The sequence below is a fragment of the Pleurodeles waltl genome, chromosome 1_2, assembly GCF_031143425.1.
Source record: "Pleurodeles waltl isolate 20211129_DDA chromosome 1_2, aPleWal1.hap1.20221129, whole genome shotgun sequence".
In the NCBI taxonomy this organism is placed as follows: domain Eukaryota; kingdom Metazoa; phylum Chordata; class Amphibia; order Caudata; family Salamandridae; genus Pleurodeles; species Pleurodeles waltl.
The window spans coordinates 300278874-300296166 of record NC_090437.1 but is presented as its reverse complement, the minus strand read 5'-3'; the positions used below and the strand labels follow the sequence as shown (position 1 = coordinate 300296166).

Below are 17293 nucleotides of genomic sequence, written 5' to 3'. Positions count from 1 at the left end.
CAGGAGTGCTGGGGGCTTGGTCGGTGGGAAGTGGCAGAAAAGGAATGTTAAGTCAACAGACCTCCTTCCATGCACCCAACCAATGGAACAAAATATCTTTGTCCAACAGAACCAAGCCTGCTCCTTTAAGAAATGAGTTGAAGAAACACTTCTTTAAAAAAGCTACATCACAATGCAGTAGCAGCCCATTTCTGCTCTCATAACTCAGCTACGCCTCCAATAATTCATTGACTGTATCTTTGCCTTTGATGCTGTACAGAGGTCAAAGGCCTTTTGGTTCACAACATACAAATACTACACACATAAACACTTGCATTCAAAACAAAGTCAAAATATCATCCCAGTCTTCCACAAAAGAAATTGGAGGGGATTCTTCAGCCAAGAAAGGGTTTTTTCACAAGACAAAGGTAATTTCTTGATCACAGTTGTCCAAATATGTTGATTAAAAAGTCCTGGGATGTACAAGTTATTCTAAAATTAAACACATGGTTTATATATTAGGGTTTAGACAAATAGAAAGCTAAGGAAGAGCCATTAAGAAGAAGGTTGTGGCCCAATATCAAACCTAACAGGGTTTCCAGTAAATATCTGTTGTGAACACTGTGACAAGTTCTGTTTAGACAGTCTCTGTTTTCATCATATGTTTGCTTTCAGATGCTTTTATCAGTTTCTATTAGAAGGTGTGAACTTTTAGACATGCACAGAAGTGTTAGTATCATGTCTTCCTCCTATCTAGGCTGACATATTGTTGTTCCTTTCATTGTGGTCGCTTTCATACTACTATGGAAATTTGCTTTGAAGGCTTCCATGTGTCAATTCTTTTAGTTGAAGCGGAAAATTATCTATGTGTAAATAAATGTCACATTTATCTCCAGTCTTGTTTTGCCTTACTGAGATGTTAGTGTCTTCAGTTTTAGAAACATGAGATAAAATCTGTGTCAGATATAATAAAAACGTAAGTATTTGACCATAGTTTGGAGGCGCTTCATGGTGGAACTTTCAAGCCAAGGGCTTTCCCAGTTTGCAGAGACAACTAGCCTCAGCTGGAGTTCGGGAGCGGTGCAGATACGTGGCTTTTAGCCCTGCATTACTTTCTCTAGTGGGATTAATCATGACAAGAAAACACCACCTGCACTGTACTACACAGTGGGGTTTGTATGGGTCGCAGCCAACTGTATTTCTAATTTTTATTGGTGCATTGAACTCAGTCAATAAACCAGGGGGTTAGAAATCTGAATCCTGTGACTCTGTGGGGACCATTCCCCACCCCACCCCCCCAGATCGTGACATATCTACTCGCATAATTAAAATGAAGGAAAGGCCTCACTGTATTAGTAACCTCATTGTATTAGGGGAGTGATGACCTTCAGTCTTTTCTGTACCCAGGACCACCAAGCAATCAATGGCAGTTACGAGCATGGAAATGCATAATGGCCCCTGCTTGTCATGCCCTTTTTTTTGTTTTCTATAAACAGTGTCAAGCGGGTACATCAGATATGGAGAGGCTTGTTAAAGCTTCAGAGCCTTCTGTATTGCTCCTGCAGTGGCAGATACACTGAAGGCCTTTGCTTGCCTGACAGGGAAATATTTATTTTTATATATATAATCGTCCCCCCACGAGGTTAGCGGTGACCATAGCCTCTGCTAACCTAATAGGCCCGGAGACCCCAGCCAGGATCTAAATTACCTCCCCTCCTCCCCAAAAAAATATATTTCATATGCAAACACTCAAACCACAAAACCTTTTCTGTAGTCGCAATAAACAGTCAAATAAAAGGTACTTCAGGTAGTCTAGACAGAACATGTTCCAGTTAGCATGTGTTACAAGATTCCAAACTACAACACCACAATTTTGTGGACCTAAATATTTATATAATTAGCTTTCACCAAGACATTAGAATTAGATGGGCATCTGTGCACAGCCTTGTGCAGAGAATACTCTTTTCATACTGTCAAGCAAAAGTGCTATGGATGTCCCAGTTGTGAATCTGTCATCACACTTACATTGCCAGTTTTGATGTGCCAGAAACTTCTTAAATTCTTGGCGAACCATACAATGGTTTCCATTCAAGAGAATGGGACACTGGACAACCTTATCAGATGGCACGTCAGTCCTTGGGAGTGATTTCTCAAAACCTCAGTGCAAGGAGAATACATTTTGATTTTACATTCTAACTTCAAGAATAGCAGGATTAACAAAATCATTGAATAATAGAGAGGAGACATAACATGTTTACTTTCAGCATTTAAATCCCCACCTCATTAAAGGCAAGTACGGCAAGAGATACAAGCAGAGTTCACATCACCCCCCTCCCAGTATTCCAATCGTATACACTATACTTGAACAAATCTCATTAGAATCAAGCAACTCCATACAGCTTTAGTGTAGTTCACAAGAGAAAAGAAAAATCCTTGGTCAATACTAATCAAAAATCTAAGACTGTCATCCGGTGGCGCTGTACATATATAAAGTCATAGGTTGCAGTTTAAGCCGATAGACTTGCCTCTAGGGCATGGTCCTAGTAGTTTCCCAACACTGAATTGAAGGTGAGCTAAGAAAGCACTACTGTGCTCAACGGTGGATTGTAGCACAGTGCAGCGCATTCCCAATGCCAGGTGAACTGGTATGACTGACTTGTGGCCGATAGTGACATCTGTTGCAAGCTAGTGCCAGGCAATGTCTTTGTAGTAATATCGCTTGCAGGTCTCTCAGAAAACCAAGGAGGAGAAAGGTGAAGTAAGACAACAAGATCAAAGCACATAGGCAAAGAATCAGTCACTAGGATGCTGGGTCATCTTCAGTGGCTGAGCGCAGCAATGCTTACTTTTTCCTCCTGATGTTTGCAGGATATATGATGTGCATGCATGACAAAGTGGTAGTTGGTCATGGATACCCAGGGGACGGTCTAAATACAGTGAGGGATGACGGTGACGGAAAGTAAGAGCAGCAGCTACATCACAAAGTTGTGGAATTCACCACAGGGCACCCTTGTGTCCCTGGTTCCAGTCCAAGCTGATGGCCTTATTTGAAGGTCTGAAGGTAACAGTATCATTTCAAACTTGTGGTCCCACTCCATGGTGGTAGCACCTTATAAAAACCAGTGGAGCCGAAGTGAGGTCCTTAATTGGATGTTCTGTGAAACAGAAAGTTCATTCAAAATACTGGATGCTTTTATCTCCAGCTTCCATTGACATTTGGATCTAGACATCATCTGCTCTTCCCATGCCTAGGAACTTTTTTTGTTTTGCTTTGGAATTTTGTCTACTATCTTGTTCTGGAACACAGTTTTTTATTATCTTTGGCCAGTGCTACTTAATAATATTATTAATAATAATTATTGTTATTATTGCAGCCATTATTTTAATCAGCAGTTGCCAAATTCTTATTACGCAAGTACATATGCTTGCTTTTATGAAACTACATTCCTGTTGATTTTTTTCTTTTATTAATTATGATGTATGAATGTATGTTTATATATATGATAACATTGCACCATATCACACAATTACCTGTATGTTTTCACTCTATATATCTGTAAAAAAGAAAGAACGGATTCAAACAGATGGACTTGCGAGAAAGTACAAGAGGGAGGCGGAAGCTGAGGCAAATAAAAAAAAAAATCCTTTTCAGTGGAAGGTGGATCTGAACCATGACCCCCCCCCAATACATACACACTATATATTTTTGTACATATAGCACTGTCTCTCTCTCTCTCTTTATATATATATATATATATATATATATATATATATTATTTTTTTATATATATATATATACACAATTAGTAAAACTTGTTTTTCATATTGAACAATCAGTTTAACAAATATGTACTGACGGTGTTTATTGGAACTCTCCAAATGTTTTGTAGCTCAGACATGAATTTTTATTACTGGAAAGTTTGCAAATAACTGAATCGATGTTTTTTGCATTGTAAATATGATACTAACTGCAGATGCTATTAATCCTGCCTTCTGATCCCAGATTGCTTGATGTCTTAGCTGCAAGGAAAGATCCAAATGGGCTTTCAGGAGAAGTACTAATTGATGGAGCCCCTCAACCCCCCAACTTTAAATGCATCTCGGGCTATGTTGTACAAGTAAGTTGCTCTTTGTGAGCCTACATTAACATTTCTTTCAATACTTAAGCAAGACTACTGAAGGTTGCCGGTATTCCAAGGTAGTTATTGACTAGGATTGTGGAGGAGGGCTTACACTGCCCCAGTCAATAACTAACTGTTAGTTTCCTTCCACTTAGATAATATTGCTATTCTAATTCAGATCCTTAAAATTTGGGGTGTAATTTACAGAACTGTTTGTTGGATCATTTATTTTTCATGGTACTGTTTAGGTGGAAGCATAGTAGTGGATTTTGTTTTGGTGATAAGAATTTGTCATTTTTGTACTATTGAAATGCATTGCAGTTAAATGCCTGTTTTGAGGGTTACAGTAAGGAGTATAAAGAAAGGGTGATCACAAATTGTAATCAAAATATGAAAAATGTATTACTCGTGTCTTACTGCTTTAAGGAAATGTATTGAGTTCTAAGGTGATTTCATCCTGTGTGACAAATTATGTTGCTTTGCTGGTATGAGATTATCTATCTTTCAGAGATGATGGTTTTCCCACATGATTTTCTCATAGAAATTATGGTTAGTGCTTCAGAAGATAAAATGAAGACATCATTTAAATGAATTCACACATATCTTTGTCATCCATGTGAGATACGTTTTGCATCCTGAATAAAACATCACTTCCAAAGCATCAGGAGTCATTCATTTGATTCACCAGTGTTGTACTGCAGCCTCCACCAGTGTTATTTTTTTTTAAACAAACTTTATTGCATTTTCACGTTTTACAGAATAAGGAAACATAGTTCTGATGCATCAAACGTTGACAATTACTCACAACAAAGACTAATATTGTACTAAAACCAATGTGCTGACATTCGTATAAAATGCAACATATACAGAGTACACATTTTTTGACCCCACCCACACTTAAACATGTCACTTCTTACTCAGAACCGTACTGGGAAGCCTGGTTTGCTAAGGGTCAATGAGCATTTTCTAAGGGGCATAGGAGTTGCTTCTGTGTTGCATCTAAAGCTGAGGAATAGCTTAGATGGGCGGTGGTAGTAAGCTTTGTTGGGCCAAAGGCACTGGAAGGGCCACTGTGCATAAGAAATAGTATGAGAATGCCACTACTTCCAGTCGGGTTACTCTAATACCGACCCCTATATTTCCAATTTATTGTGCATCCTCAGAGGACTCACCCTGAGCCCTAAATTCTTCCAGCAGGGTATCCCACTCCAATGATATGGGCTTTTTATGTAAATCCCTGTATTCTCAGCCCCCCACTGCAGTAGCTCCTCCTGACGTGACTACCCTGGGGGCCAACGGGAATTTTCAGTATCGGGTTATCAGTTTTTTCGCTAATAATAATGCTAGCCCTGTAAAGCGTGTCACTACCTTGGGGCGTTTGGGCCGTCGGTACAGTCCTAATATACACTGGTCTGGGTGGTCCAGCGGTCCAGGCTGGTCATGTAGGTCAACGTTACTGATATATTCCTCCAGTATTTGGCCAAAGAAGGACAGGACCATATCATATGCAATAGGTCAGCGCCTAGATCACGACATCTGGGACACAATGAGGAGGCTACTGGGAAAATGTTTTTGATTTTAAACCGAGTTAAGTAGGCTCTATGTAAAATAGTGAATTGAATTAATTTAAACGCCGAATTCTGTGACACTTTTTTGGGGTATTCTAATGGGCTGGTACAGTTTTTATCCTTAAGCTCCTTGCCCAGATCGCCCTCCCATTTAGTTTTTAGGGAAATGAGTGGGCCATCAAGTTGGTAGCAGAGCCCTTTATAGAGACATCTTATTAAATGGCTACTCTGTCCCATGGAATGCAGTGCTTGCAGCAACCTGCATGCCTGGGGTTCCTTTCCATCTGGTGCCCAGTGTTGACGGACATGGTGGATAATACTGGCATAAGTTAGAAAGAGGGTTTCAGGCAAATCCTGAATGTGTACGAAGTCAGTATGCGTCATTAATGCACTATTCCCAAACAGGGATTCCAGTGTTGTCACCCCCCACCTGTTTCCATGGGTTTAACCTCTGTGTTGTCAGTGTACTGGAGGGCCTGGGTAGCCCACAAAATGGGACAATTGGTGGGTACATTGCTCGTGAGGAGGTGTACGTCAGTGCCATCTTTCAATAGTATAGGGCAGTGCGCAGTAAAAGGCAACCTGTGTGCAGTGCTTGGACAAACCAGCCTGTGTAGCAGACCCCTGTGAAACTGGGCCATTGTATAGCCCAGTGGTTCCTAACCTTTGGACTTCTTTGAACCCCCACGTTATCAATACTGGAACCTGGGGACCCCCACTGAATCATAATTGGAATCTGGGGATGCCCCACTGAGTCATTACTGAAAGCTGAGACCTAATTTGTTAAAACTATTACATTTTCTAAGCAGTCACGGACCCCCTGAGGAGGCTTTGTGGCTCCCCAGGTGTCCCCGGACCACAGGTTGGGAACCACTGGTATGTATAGCTTGTTTCTGGTAAGTGGTGGCCGGCCAGCCAATACGCCATCCACTGTATTTGTCCAGCTATGCAGTAGCCCTTGAAGTCTGGGTCTCCCATATCACCCTTAGTGGTCAGCAAATTGAGTGTTGGGCTAACTCTGTGGCGACCGCTTCCCCATGTGAGTCCAATCAACATGGTATTTAATAGTCGAAACATCCATGCTGGTATGGCGATCAGCTGATTCACAAAGTGGGACAGCAACCTAGACAACATAACCAGCCACCGACAGGGGGAGTGTGATCTAAAAAACCACCTGGCATTTAAGTGCATTGATTGTACGTATGAGGTTACCTTCCAGCAAATCCTGCGGTTCTCTGTACACCTGGATCCCTAAATAGTGAAACATGCATGGTGCCATTGGTATTTGTGCTTCCGCAAACCGTAAAGTCTGTTCCGTGTATGTGCACACGAAGGAGTAGGTACATGACTTATCAATATTAATTTGAAGTCCACACAATTCCCTGAACTTTGATAATAATTAGCTATTTCATCCTGCCCCTCACGTAGATCCCGCAAGTACCGTATCATGTCATCTGCGTACAATGATATGGTGTGTGTTGTGTTATCTATTAAAATCCTTTTATGTCCAGCCTCTTGGCAAAGCCTCTGTGCTATGGGTTCTACAGCCAGAATTTTAAAAAAACAGGGAACCTTGTTGCATGTTCTGCACCACCTGGTAGGATCCCGATACGTATGAACCAGTTTTAGCTCTAGCTGTTGGCTCTGTATATAACAACTTCATTCATTGGATAAAGGGAGTAGGTATTTTGTGTCTGTACAGGGCTGCCATCGTGTATTCCCATACAAGTGCATCCAGGGACAGGCAATCAACATGCGGATACGGTTCGGGGGCAGCATTCATTATTTAAAACGACCTCCATGTTGTTCAGAGAAGTGCTATGCTGTGGGATGAATCCGCATTGGTCCATATGTATCAACAGCGGGAGTAGCGGGAGCAATTGACATGCCAGAATTTTACTAAGAATTTTGACTTCCATGTTAAGCAGTGATGTTGGTGTGTACGATGTCAATTCAGTCTGTGATTTGCCAGGTTTCAGCAGGGAGAAGAAAAGCACCTCTCTGGTTGTAGGGGGCAAGGAACCCATCTCAAGTGAGGACTTATAAAGTTTTTCTAGGTGTGGAACCAGCCGAGAGGGGTAGGTGTGATAAAATTCCACTGATGAGCCATCGGAGCCTGGTGTTTTATTGCAGACGAGCCCCTTGATAGCCCCCCTTATCTCATTCTCCGTGATAGGTGCACCTAGTTCTTCCCTGTCATTCGGTGATACTCTGGGGAGTTTCGCTCAATGTAAGAATGATGTCAGTTCTGATGGATCTGGGGCTTTGTATATTGTAGTGTAAAACTCGCAGAATGCTGTGTTAATTCCTAGTTAGGTCATAACTGGCCTTTGATGAGAAGTATTTATCGATAAAATCGGAGCAGGAAATGGATCAGCATTGATCAAGCTCGTCAATAAATTGCCCAACCTGTCCACCTCCGTGTGTACTTTTTGTGTATAGTCCCTGTAGTCTAGTACCCGGAGGCGCTCTAGGAGTTCAGCATATGTAATCCTGGCATCTTGTAGTGCAGGGACAGCGCTTTGTTCTCAGCTGCTACTCTCTCTAGGGGAACAAGTCTACTGTCCAGGTGTCCTAGTTCACAATGAATCCCCCCTCTAGGCCCCACCATTGCACCAATCGATGTACCTCACATTACCACCTTTAATGCTCCCATTCTGTCAACGGCGAGGAGGCCATGCCGGCATTCCCTGTAAAATGTGCCAATGGCCATAGCCAGAGTTTTTCCGAATACTGTCTTCCAAAAGTCTTGGTTGTAGGTGCCAGGTTGGAATGAGGCCTGGCACTTGACCCCAAGCGAGGGTCATCTTCAGTGGGTTATGTGATATTGTTTTTCCTAAATATGTGGCATTTGTTACACTCAACAGGAGGTCTGGAGGATATAGGAATTGGTCAAGGCAGGCGAAGGGAGGGTATGTGGGTGAGAGTAAAAGGAATATTCCCTCATTCCCATGTTATGGTTATGCCATATATCATTATTCTGACTTGCTGCTCAGCGCACGTACAGGGCAGGGGTGAGTCTGAGCGATCAAGTGACGTGTCTGGTACCGCATTAAAGTCCCCCCTAGGTACCCATGAATAGGGGGCCCAATCCACCAACACGTTTGACAGATGGGCCAGGCAGGCGTCTCCAACAGTGTTTCAGTGAATGACTAAAGCCCTACCCTTCCGTATTTAAAACAAAAGTGAGGCACTCATGAATGGAGCTGTCTTTTAACCTTTGAATTTACAGGCTTGCCTGTAGAGGTGGCAGTCCTCTTTTTCCAATTGAGCTGCTGTTTAGATATTTCATTTATCAAATTCCTTTTGTAAGTAGCTGCATCTCCATGTAAGACTGTGCATTGTCATCTGAATCCTTGTATAGCATTTTAAGCATAAGAAAATAAAACACATTTGAAAATATACATTTATTGAGTATTATAATGTTTATCAGTTTCCATATGAACAACTACACCCAAGAGTGATTAATTACAGCATATTTTCAAGAAACCAATACTGTAAAGCAGACATAACACTGGGGCAACTATCTCAAAACACAATGAAAGCAGATATGACTACACAGATTTTACAGACTGTGAATACTTTACATATTTAATACAAACACATGGAAAAAAATGTTTTTAGGGACTCATTTATTTTAGGAATTTGTAGCAGCAGAGATGTGAACCCTGTTCAAGCACATATTCAGCATACTGGGCATGAAAATGAATGATAGTAAAGCTGTTTTATGCATCCACCTGTTTCCTAGTGCATGGTGCATTCTATGAGCTAGGTTAACACTCTGGTCCTCTATAGGAACTCTGTGAGTTTTTAAGGCAGCTGCTAGGAGTAGAGGGTTTAATGATGTTTGCTGATACTGTATTGAGGCTTGTCCCAGGTACTAGCTATGAATCATTTGGATGGATATCGACTGCTAGAAGATAATAAAAGTGCAGCATTTTGGTAGTGTACAGCTATTTGGTATACAGTCCTCTATGTAAAACGATGTTACTCTGATAAGTCTTGGAATAGCATGACATGTTCTCTGTCCATGTTCATATACAACCACTTCATCTTGATTAGAGGACACTGGTGAGACCTTCATGTGTCTTTGAGTACAATAGAACGGGCACTTCAAGAGGTTTGCTAAGAGAACCAAGATTTCAGGACATTTGCTGATAGTTAATGGAGGTCTTTTAGGTAAGAATGACACCTGATAATTCTGCTGTAAGATGTGTTTTATTTTCAACATCTTAGTGAATAAAACTGTGTACAGCATGGGCAACGGCAGATATTTAGTCCGTTGGCTATATCGTTCTAGGACCTCACTTCACATATTGAAGCGCCAGTGGGAGACTGGCCTGAATCTAGAATTTTCAGATAGGGACTGGACTAGGATCCTTAAATATCCCAAAATTGTAACTCGTAATGCTAGATTCAAGATTATTCAACTCTCTATTTTAGATAGAACTTATTTGACGCCACAAGGGTTAATACCATGTTTTCCATCAACACCTCTGCCTGCCCCCACTGTAAAAGCTTGGATGTTGGCCTGGTCCACATGTTATGGACCTGTCTGAATCTAACCCCTTACTGGGCAGGTATTGCTAATGCCCTGGCAGACGTCAGAGACTTACCTCAATGGAACACCCCCCACACAATGTCTTCTGTATTCACACCCACTCCCCGAGAATCCAGAGTTATTGTCAAGTTCACTAATTTGGCCCTACTGTTAACAAGGAATTGGAAATTACCAAGGGTTTCCAGTGTGGACCATTGGTGGGAGGATAGAGCACTGGGGATTAGCCAAGAGTGCAGACCTGCGGAGGGAGGAATATTGAGGCCTTACCAAAACACCCATTTCACTCGAATGGGATGCGTTAGTTGAAGCCCTTCAGGCACATAATGAGGAGCCTTGGGGGGGGGATGGGGTATTAATTAATGAGTATACCTACAGACCCCTCCAACAGAGCACTGCACCCCCCTTGGCTGCCCCTTTGCCCCATAGCTACGCAGTATGGATCACCCACACACAATTTCACTGCTTTAGAACTTACCTTTAGTACGCCTACAGGAAACGTATACCTCCTTCTTTTTCTTGTTTCTTGTTTGTTATTACGTGACATGTTTTATAGAATATGGGGGGCAGGAGCGGAGTTATTTTTTAGAATGTAAAATTGTTCTACAGTAAAAATGTCCTGAACATACAACACGTGATACTACAAGATAATGCTTTATTGTTTAGTCCTAAGGGTGTAAAAAGTACTGCGTACATTATATGTTGATGATTACAATGAACATAAATCAAACCAATAGGGTTTGTGTTAAAAAAAAATAAAAAAAGTAGTGAATAACACTGGTTTGGCCACCAATGCACTCCACTGATACAAGCATGCCTTTTTGTGTAGTATTTTTAATTTGTTAAAATGATGCCTTTTGACCTTATGCCTCTGCTGTTGCTGAGCCAAGGTCACTTCAGATGTATTTCTAGTCACTAGAACCCATAGGTGCGGATTAAAGAACCCTCAGTTGTTTCTTTATTGTCCTTTGACTGCCAATTAGAGATTACTAGATGAAGAACATTACAGTTGAGGGACAGCCCTCCTCCGCCCTCCCACAATCCATGCAGTCTTTCATGTCATGCTCATAACATGTCCCTAGTGCCTTCAGTATATCTAAGATGATCTTGAGAATTATTGCAACATTAGTTGTCTTATTTACAAACTAAGAGACTTGTTATTTTAGTTCTAGCTAAAGGCTCAAAGTGGAGCCCAAATACTTTGCCCTGGGGATTCCAATTTTGCTTCAGTGCTCAGTGTTCCTGGTGTTTGTTATATTCTGCCTAATCATGAGCTAGAGCTGCACTTACATTTTCCATCTGGATTTGGCCTTGTTATGTCCTGCTTTATTCTTTGGGAGATTGGTGCACAAATTTACATAAATGGGGTTAACAGCAACAGACTTTAATGTCCCTTTTGCAAGGTTTTAAACGAAATGAGTTAGAGAAAAATATCTAAATCTACACTCCAGCTAAATGCTGCAGGGCATCGTCCATTTACCAAGTATGGATTTCTCTTTGGTACCAATACAGACATGATGGAATAAAGGGAAACTTAACGAAAACGGTACAAAAATAGCATATTTCAATTTTTTGTCTTCCCAGGATGATGTAGTGATGGGGACCTTAACAGTGAGAGAAAATTTTCAGTTCTCCGCAGCACTCCGACTTCCGAGATCCATTAGACAAAAAGAGAAAGATGAACGAATTGACCAGATCATCAAAGAGCTTGGTTTGACCAAAGTGGCTGATTCCAAGGTAATGGAAGGTCTCATGAATTGTCTCACATTCTGAGTGTTATGATGCACAAAGGAGGTGTTAGTGCTGGGTAGGTGTGGTTGCCCTGTGTCAAGGAGAATGTTGTAAAATACATGTGACCGTGGTGAAAAGATAACTCGGATATCGTAAATCCGAGTGGACATTGGATGTGAGATGTTTTAATTGTTTAGGTCATGTCTCGCTTTTACTTCCATTGGAGTAGTAAGAATGCCTATGGCCCTAATTCAAACAAGAAAAAATGTGCCTTCCTACTTTTAAGCAGTAAAACCCTGGGATAGTGAGGGTGGTGACAGGGGCCTTCAGTAATGCAGAACCCCATTTGTTTTTTTTTTCCTTTCTTATTTGATTCAGTGATTTCCATTTCTACATGGATGAAGATGACACCTGGGTCCTTTTCTGCATGAATGTGAATATGATTGACACAGGATCTCAGTTTTAACAGTGCCTGTTGGAGATCCAGATTGGAAATGCCTGTCATCAGCTCAGAGGGAGGGCAGCAAGACCCTCAGGTTTATAATGTATAACATTCTAGCATGCAAAATGTGCAGACTGCCCAGTCCGGTGAGGCGGGTAAGAAAGAGCTATGGGCTATGCTGGATTCTGATCTGCTCCTAGCACCCCTGCAAACGACAGGAGCATCTGCATGCTGTTTCAAGCTTGATCTGTTAAGAAAATCCTGCCTTGCCTCTTTTCTTTCAGTCATATATTGTCTGCCTCTGGATTTCTGGGATCCGTTCAAATGCTCAGGAGTACTAGCAAGGTCTGCACACCAATTACATCATCAGAGTGAGTTTTGATCACAGTATTTTCCTTAATAGTAACAAAATTGGTGCAGTAAATTGCCCCATTAATCGGACCTAGGAAACTGTGGTGCTGAGAGTAATCCATTGGAATAATCTTAGCAGAGTGCTGCTATCAAGAACGAGAAGAGCGATAGAAAGGCGTGAGTAAGACTGAGCATGGAAACGACTGGGAAAAGCTTTCCGACCACCAACAACCAAAGAAAAAAGCATTGGTAAATGCATTAGGTTTCGCTGATATGTTTGATAATTTTTGTTGTAAGATTTAGCTTGTTCAAGACAGCGCTCGTATCATTGATTGTTTATGCAGGGTCGCTGCAGCGCCTAATTGGAGCCCATGGTTGCTGGGTGGGGGGCACCAGTACTTATTTTTAGGGACCGTCACTTCCGACTTAGATATTTAGGAGAGCAAAAGAGGGAAAAACATAAAATTGGAACGAATGAGAAAGAGAAAGACGGAACAACGTCATAAAGCAAGAAAGCAGGAACCTGGAAGAGTGAGATAAGTGGGAAGAGCATGTCTGGAAGTAGATGAAAGAGGCCACCAGCCTTGGTATTCAGCCGGGATATTTAATTGCAGCAGCTATGGGCTTCTGTGGAGAGCTTCGGGCACCGGCTCTCATTCTTTTACAAATCAGGTACTTGGTCCCTGGCTTCCAGTAGAGATGGATTAGAGTCCACAGAGTCATAAGTTTAAAAACCACTGATCCCCAGCATTTAATAGATCACAAAGCCAGCTCAATGTATATTTACTGAGACACGGTTAGAAGTAACCTTACAGCCCAGAACTCGCATACAACAGGCACTAGACCACTGCTAATGCAATGCTATATATTAAACGGTGCGGTCAGAAACACCATTAGCAAACAGCTAGTATGAACTGACAATAATATTGTGTATGAGCTGAGGGCAAACTTGGTGTTCATATATAGACTTCCCGATGTTATTTTGTACATAGTGAGAGCAAGTACAGTGCTAATGAGCTTAAATGCTTCGCCTTCTCTCTACACATTCACCACTCTAGTAAGTTAAAGTCTTACCCATGAATACTCCACTAACCACATGCTACCAAAAAGCAATAGACAACTGTAGGACAAGAGAAGCCCAGAGCAAAACTGTGCTACGGGGGTATTCCAATGATAGAAAGCGCTATACAGATGTGGATAAGGTAACATGCAGTGCCCACTGGTTCACTGAATGTTGCTATATTCTAAATGGTGTGAGGGGAACATAACTTAGATATAGAAACCACCAAACCACCAGTGATAGCCTATGTATTGTGTGAGCAGGCACAGCCCAGAGATACAGGTAAAGAACTTCCATTCATAGTGTATTGATTGTGGGGAGAAGTAATGGAGAAGAAAACACCCAATGAATGACTGTTGACACGCATCCCGTTGTGAAAGCAGGAACAGAACTCACATTTACCCTTGGAAGCAATGAACTGCAAGTCAATCTGTGCCTTGTACTGTCTAGCACAGTGTGTAACCTAAAAATGAATGATATAATTAAGCAATTCAGAATACACCAATGACATGTCTTCCCTCACGCCATCTAGTGAAAAAGAAAAGTATTTTAACATAGGATCTCGTGGGCGATTAGTAGCACGTCTGACTCCATATCAGAAGGTTGCGTGTTCAAATCACGTTGGGAACAACAAACGTTTTCTTCATCTTCAGAGTCTATGCAATTTATTCTGTTTTTTAAAATGTGACATACATATAGGGGGGAAAAAGCAACCATAACGATACTACATACTTATAAATGGGTTACTTTAGAAGTTAGGATTTATGTTTAGTACCTAAGGATGAGTGGGAGTAAACACTGTTGTTTGCCTCTTTTTTAAGTAGTATATGCATGTAACATTAAAATGAGACTCAACAGCATACCGTATTCCGTTGCTAAAGGATCTGTAAGCCCATCACACAACAGTACAGAATGCAGGAAATGCAAGCATAAACTAGAACAAGAGAGAACTGGGAACAAGTGCTGGTCTCCGCAACAAAGGAGAGCAATAGAGTGGGTGCCTGCTTCGGCCCTGGGGGGACTGATGAGTGCACATTGCCCCAGGGTCAAGTGGTGAGTACCGTTGAGATCAAACTTCGAGTCTCGGTGTGAGGCACAACATCAAGTGTTTCTGTGCAAATCACTTATATCTCTCCATGCCCATGAGGCACTCCGATACCTTCTTTGGGGTTTGCGCTATGTGTAAAGTAGCAAATCAATAAAGAAAAGAAGTTCCGATACCAAAGCGGATGAACACAGTACTTGGGCTTCTGGACACTGATAGGAGCAAACACACGAGGAACAAGCATTGGTAAATGCAGGAAATAGTGCTACAGCCAATAGAAACGAAGGAAAAGTAAGAGGCAAGCACAGAAACCAAAGGAAAGCAAGGGGACGGATGTAAGCCCCTTTTAAGCTTTACATTAAATACAGTAAATCTCACAAGCACAGCACAATCGCTGTGCAGGCGAAACCGGAAAAAAGGGACCAGGTAAGCATATTCCACAATAATCTGCTTTTTCAGAATAGAAACACAATAGAAAGCTCTGTGGTGCCCTCTTGTAAAAGGAACTTGCCCTAAGGAAGACATCGATGTAACATTGTTTCCCACATGAAGCACGCCAAACACTTCAGGATGTATCACTTTTTGAGGAGTGTGACATCACCACTGGATATTCAACTTTAGGTAAAACAATTCTTTGTGTGCTATGAGCATTTAGATTTTTCAAAATGGCAAAATCAGTCATCCAAACCTACACTGACTGTGAAAAAAGTGTATTTAAACAAGGACAAAATCAGTGTTTACTTTGGTAGATGCTATGGGTCTGGTAAACTTAAACTTTTGTATAAGTTTATGACTATTAGGTATTCACAGACCTAAAGAGGAGATGAGGTTTGATTTCACACTCTCTATACCAAGTTATGCAGAGTTCTCTGCCCCAATTGTGAAGACTCCACACACATAAGACTAAGGAGTGTAAACTTTGCATGTAATTTGTTGTTGCACTAGGTTCTGCCCCAGCAGTATGCATGGATTTTTTGATCACCTGATTCACCCAAACTTCTTACTGTGGGTGAGCCTCATTACCGGTGCCTCACCCACAGTAATCACATGGTAAACAGACTGCATGTGTTTACTGCCAGTGCCCGCCAGGTAAGGACTCTGCAAGGGTAAGGAGGCCTTGGATGGGTACACCTGTGCGGGCTTCGCGTGGGATACTACTGTCGTATGCAGCCCTGTAACAGCGCACAGGTAGCTTGGAGCAATGGGAAGTCTGCAGGTATAGGTATGCACCTGGGAAAGGCCTCATGAGGGAATTGTACACTATTAGGGAAAAGTTGGTGTGCATCATTGTTTTAACTATGGTGACACTCCATTATACACCTAGGGAGGGAACTGCCTTAGAATGTATTTCCCCTTCTCCGTGGGCTAGAGAGACGTCTTGAACTAAAGTATAACCTGTGGAGGAAAATCAAATTTGCCACTTCCAAAATGATAACTGTACATCTTGTGGGTCATTCGGAGTTTTCATATTCTCCTGGCTCAGCTCAGGATCAGAGCCAGGGCCTATTGTCACATTCCTGCTGCTGGACAGAATGTGATTGCTGGACACAGCAATCACATTCTGTCCAGCAGCAGGAACAAATGCTGCCCCCACACAAAAGGAGCAATTAGCACTACTTCTCCTTGCTCCTGAGGAGGAAGGGGAAGGGGTGGAATGACATGTATCAATCACCCAGCTGTCACACTGCACTAGGAATGGGCCTGCCCAAGCACACTGAACAAAGGAGTGGGCCCAGACAACTGGAGCCAAACCACTGGGGGGCTACCTTTGAAATTCTAGGGTACAGGTCTCTGGCAGTGATGTCAGTGAGGGGTGGAGCTCAGACCCCAGGAGCTGATGTGACCATTGGCTCCTTAAAGACCCCATTTTGGATTGTCCCAACATGCTGTGCTGGACAGTTGGGACAGGGGTGGAGAGGTGATGTGGCACCCTAGGATTGGTTAGGGGTGCCTGTCTTCTGGAGCCTACCTCTACTCTGTATAAACTCTTGCACAAGGGGAAGACTATATTCTTGCCTGTAAACCTTCTACCGGCTTCGCTGCTGGTTTCTTAGACTGCCATGGAGAACTGGAAGGAGGAACCCCCTTGTGCATATCTTCACTTGTGGTGGACTTAGGAGGATGGGATCACCACGTAAATTCTCAGCACTATAAGCGTGTTCTCCCTGTATCATCTTTTGGGTCCCCACACTAAGTAGGGAGGGGGAATCATCACCTTTCTCACTTTTTAAAGCATTTCTAAGCTCTCTCATGGCTGGATATTTTGTTTTTCAGCTGAGTGTAGTTTGTGTTCTAGAAGCCTGGTGTGTGTTACATTTTAGCAGGCCTGGAAGGCCTGAAAATGTATGCACTGCCCCCTCTAGAAGTTGAATATAGGGTTACACTGTAATACCTTTTAATATAATTACATTGTAATGATATTGCACTGGGTTGTGCCC

At 42.1% G+C, this 17293-nt stretch overlaps 1 protein-coding gene across 1 annotated transcript in view; it reads left to right on the top strand.

Annotated features, from left to right (window-relative positions):
* The window catches only part of LOC138299846 (broad substrate specificity ATP-binding cassette transporter ABCG2-like), a 322474-nt gene that overhangs the window by 90297 nt on the left and 214884 nt on the right, over positions 1–17293 (top strand). Inside the window, exons 4-5 of the mRNA XM_069238476.1 lie at positions 3983–4097; positions 11811–11963. Coding sequence (XP_069094577.1) covers positions 3983–4097; positions 11811–11963 — 268 coding nt within the window. The remainder of the gene's footprint in view (positions 1–3982; positions 4098–11810; positions 11964–17293) is intronic.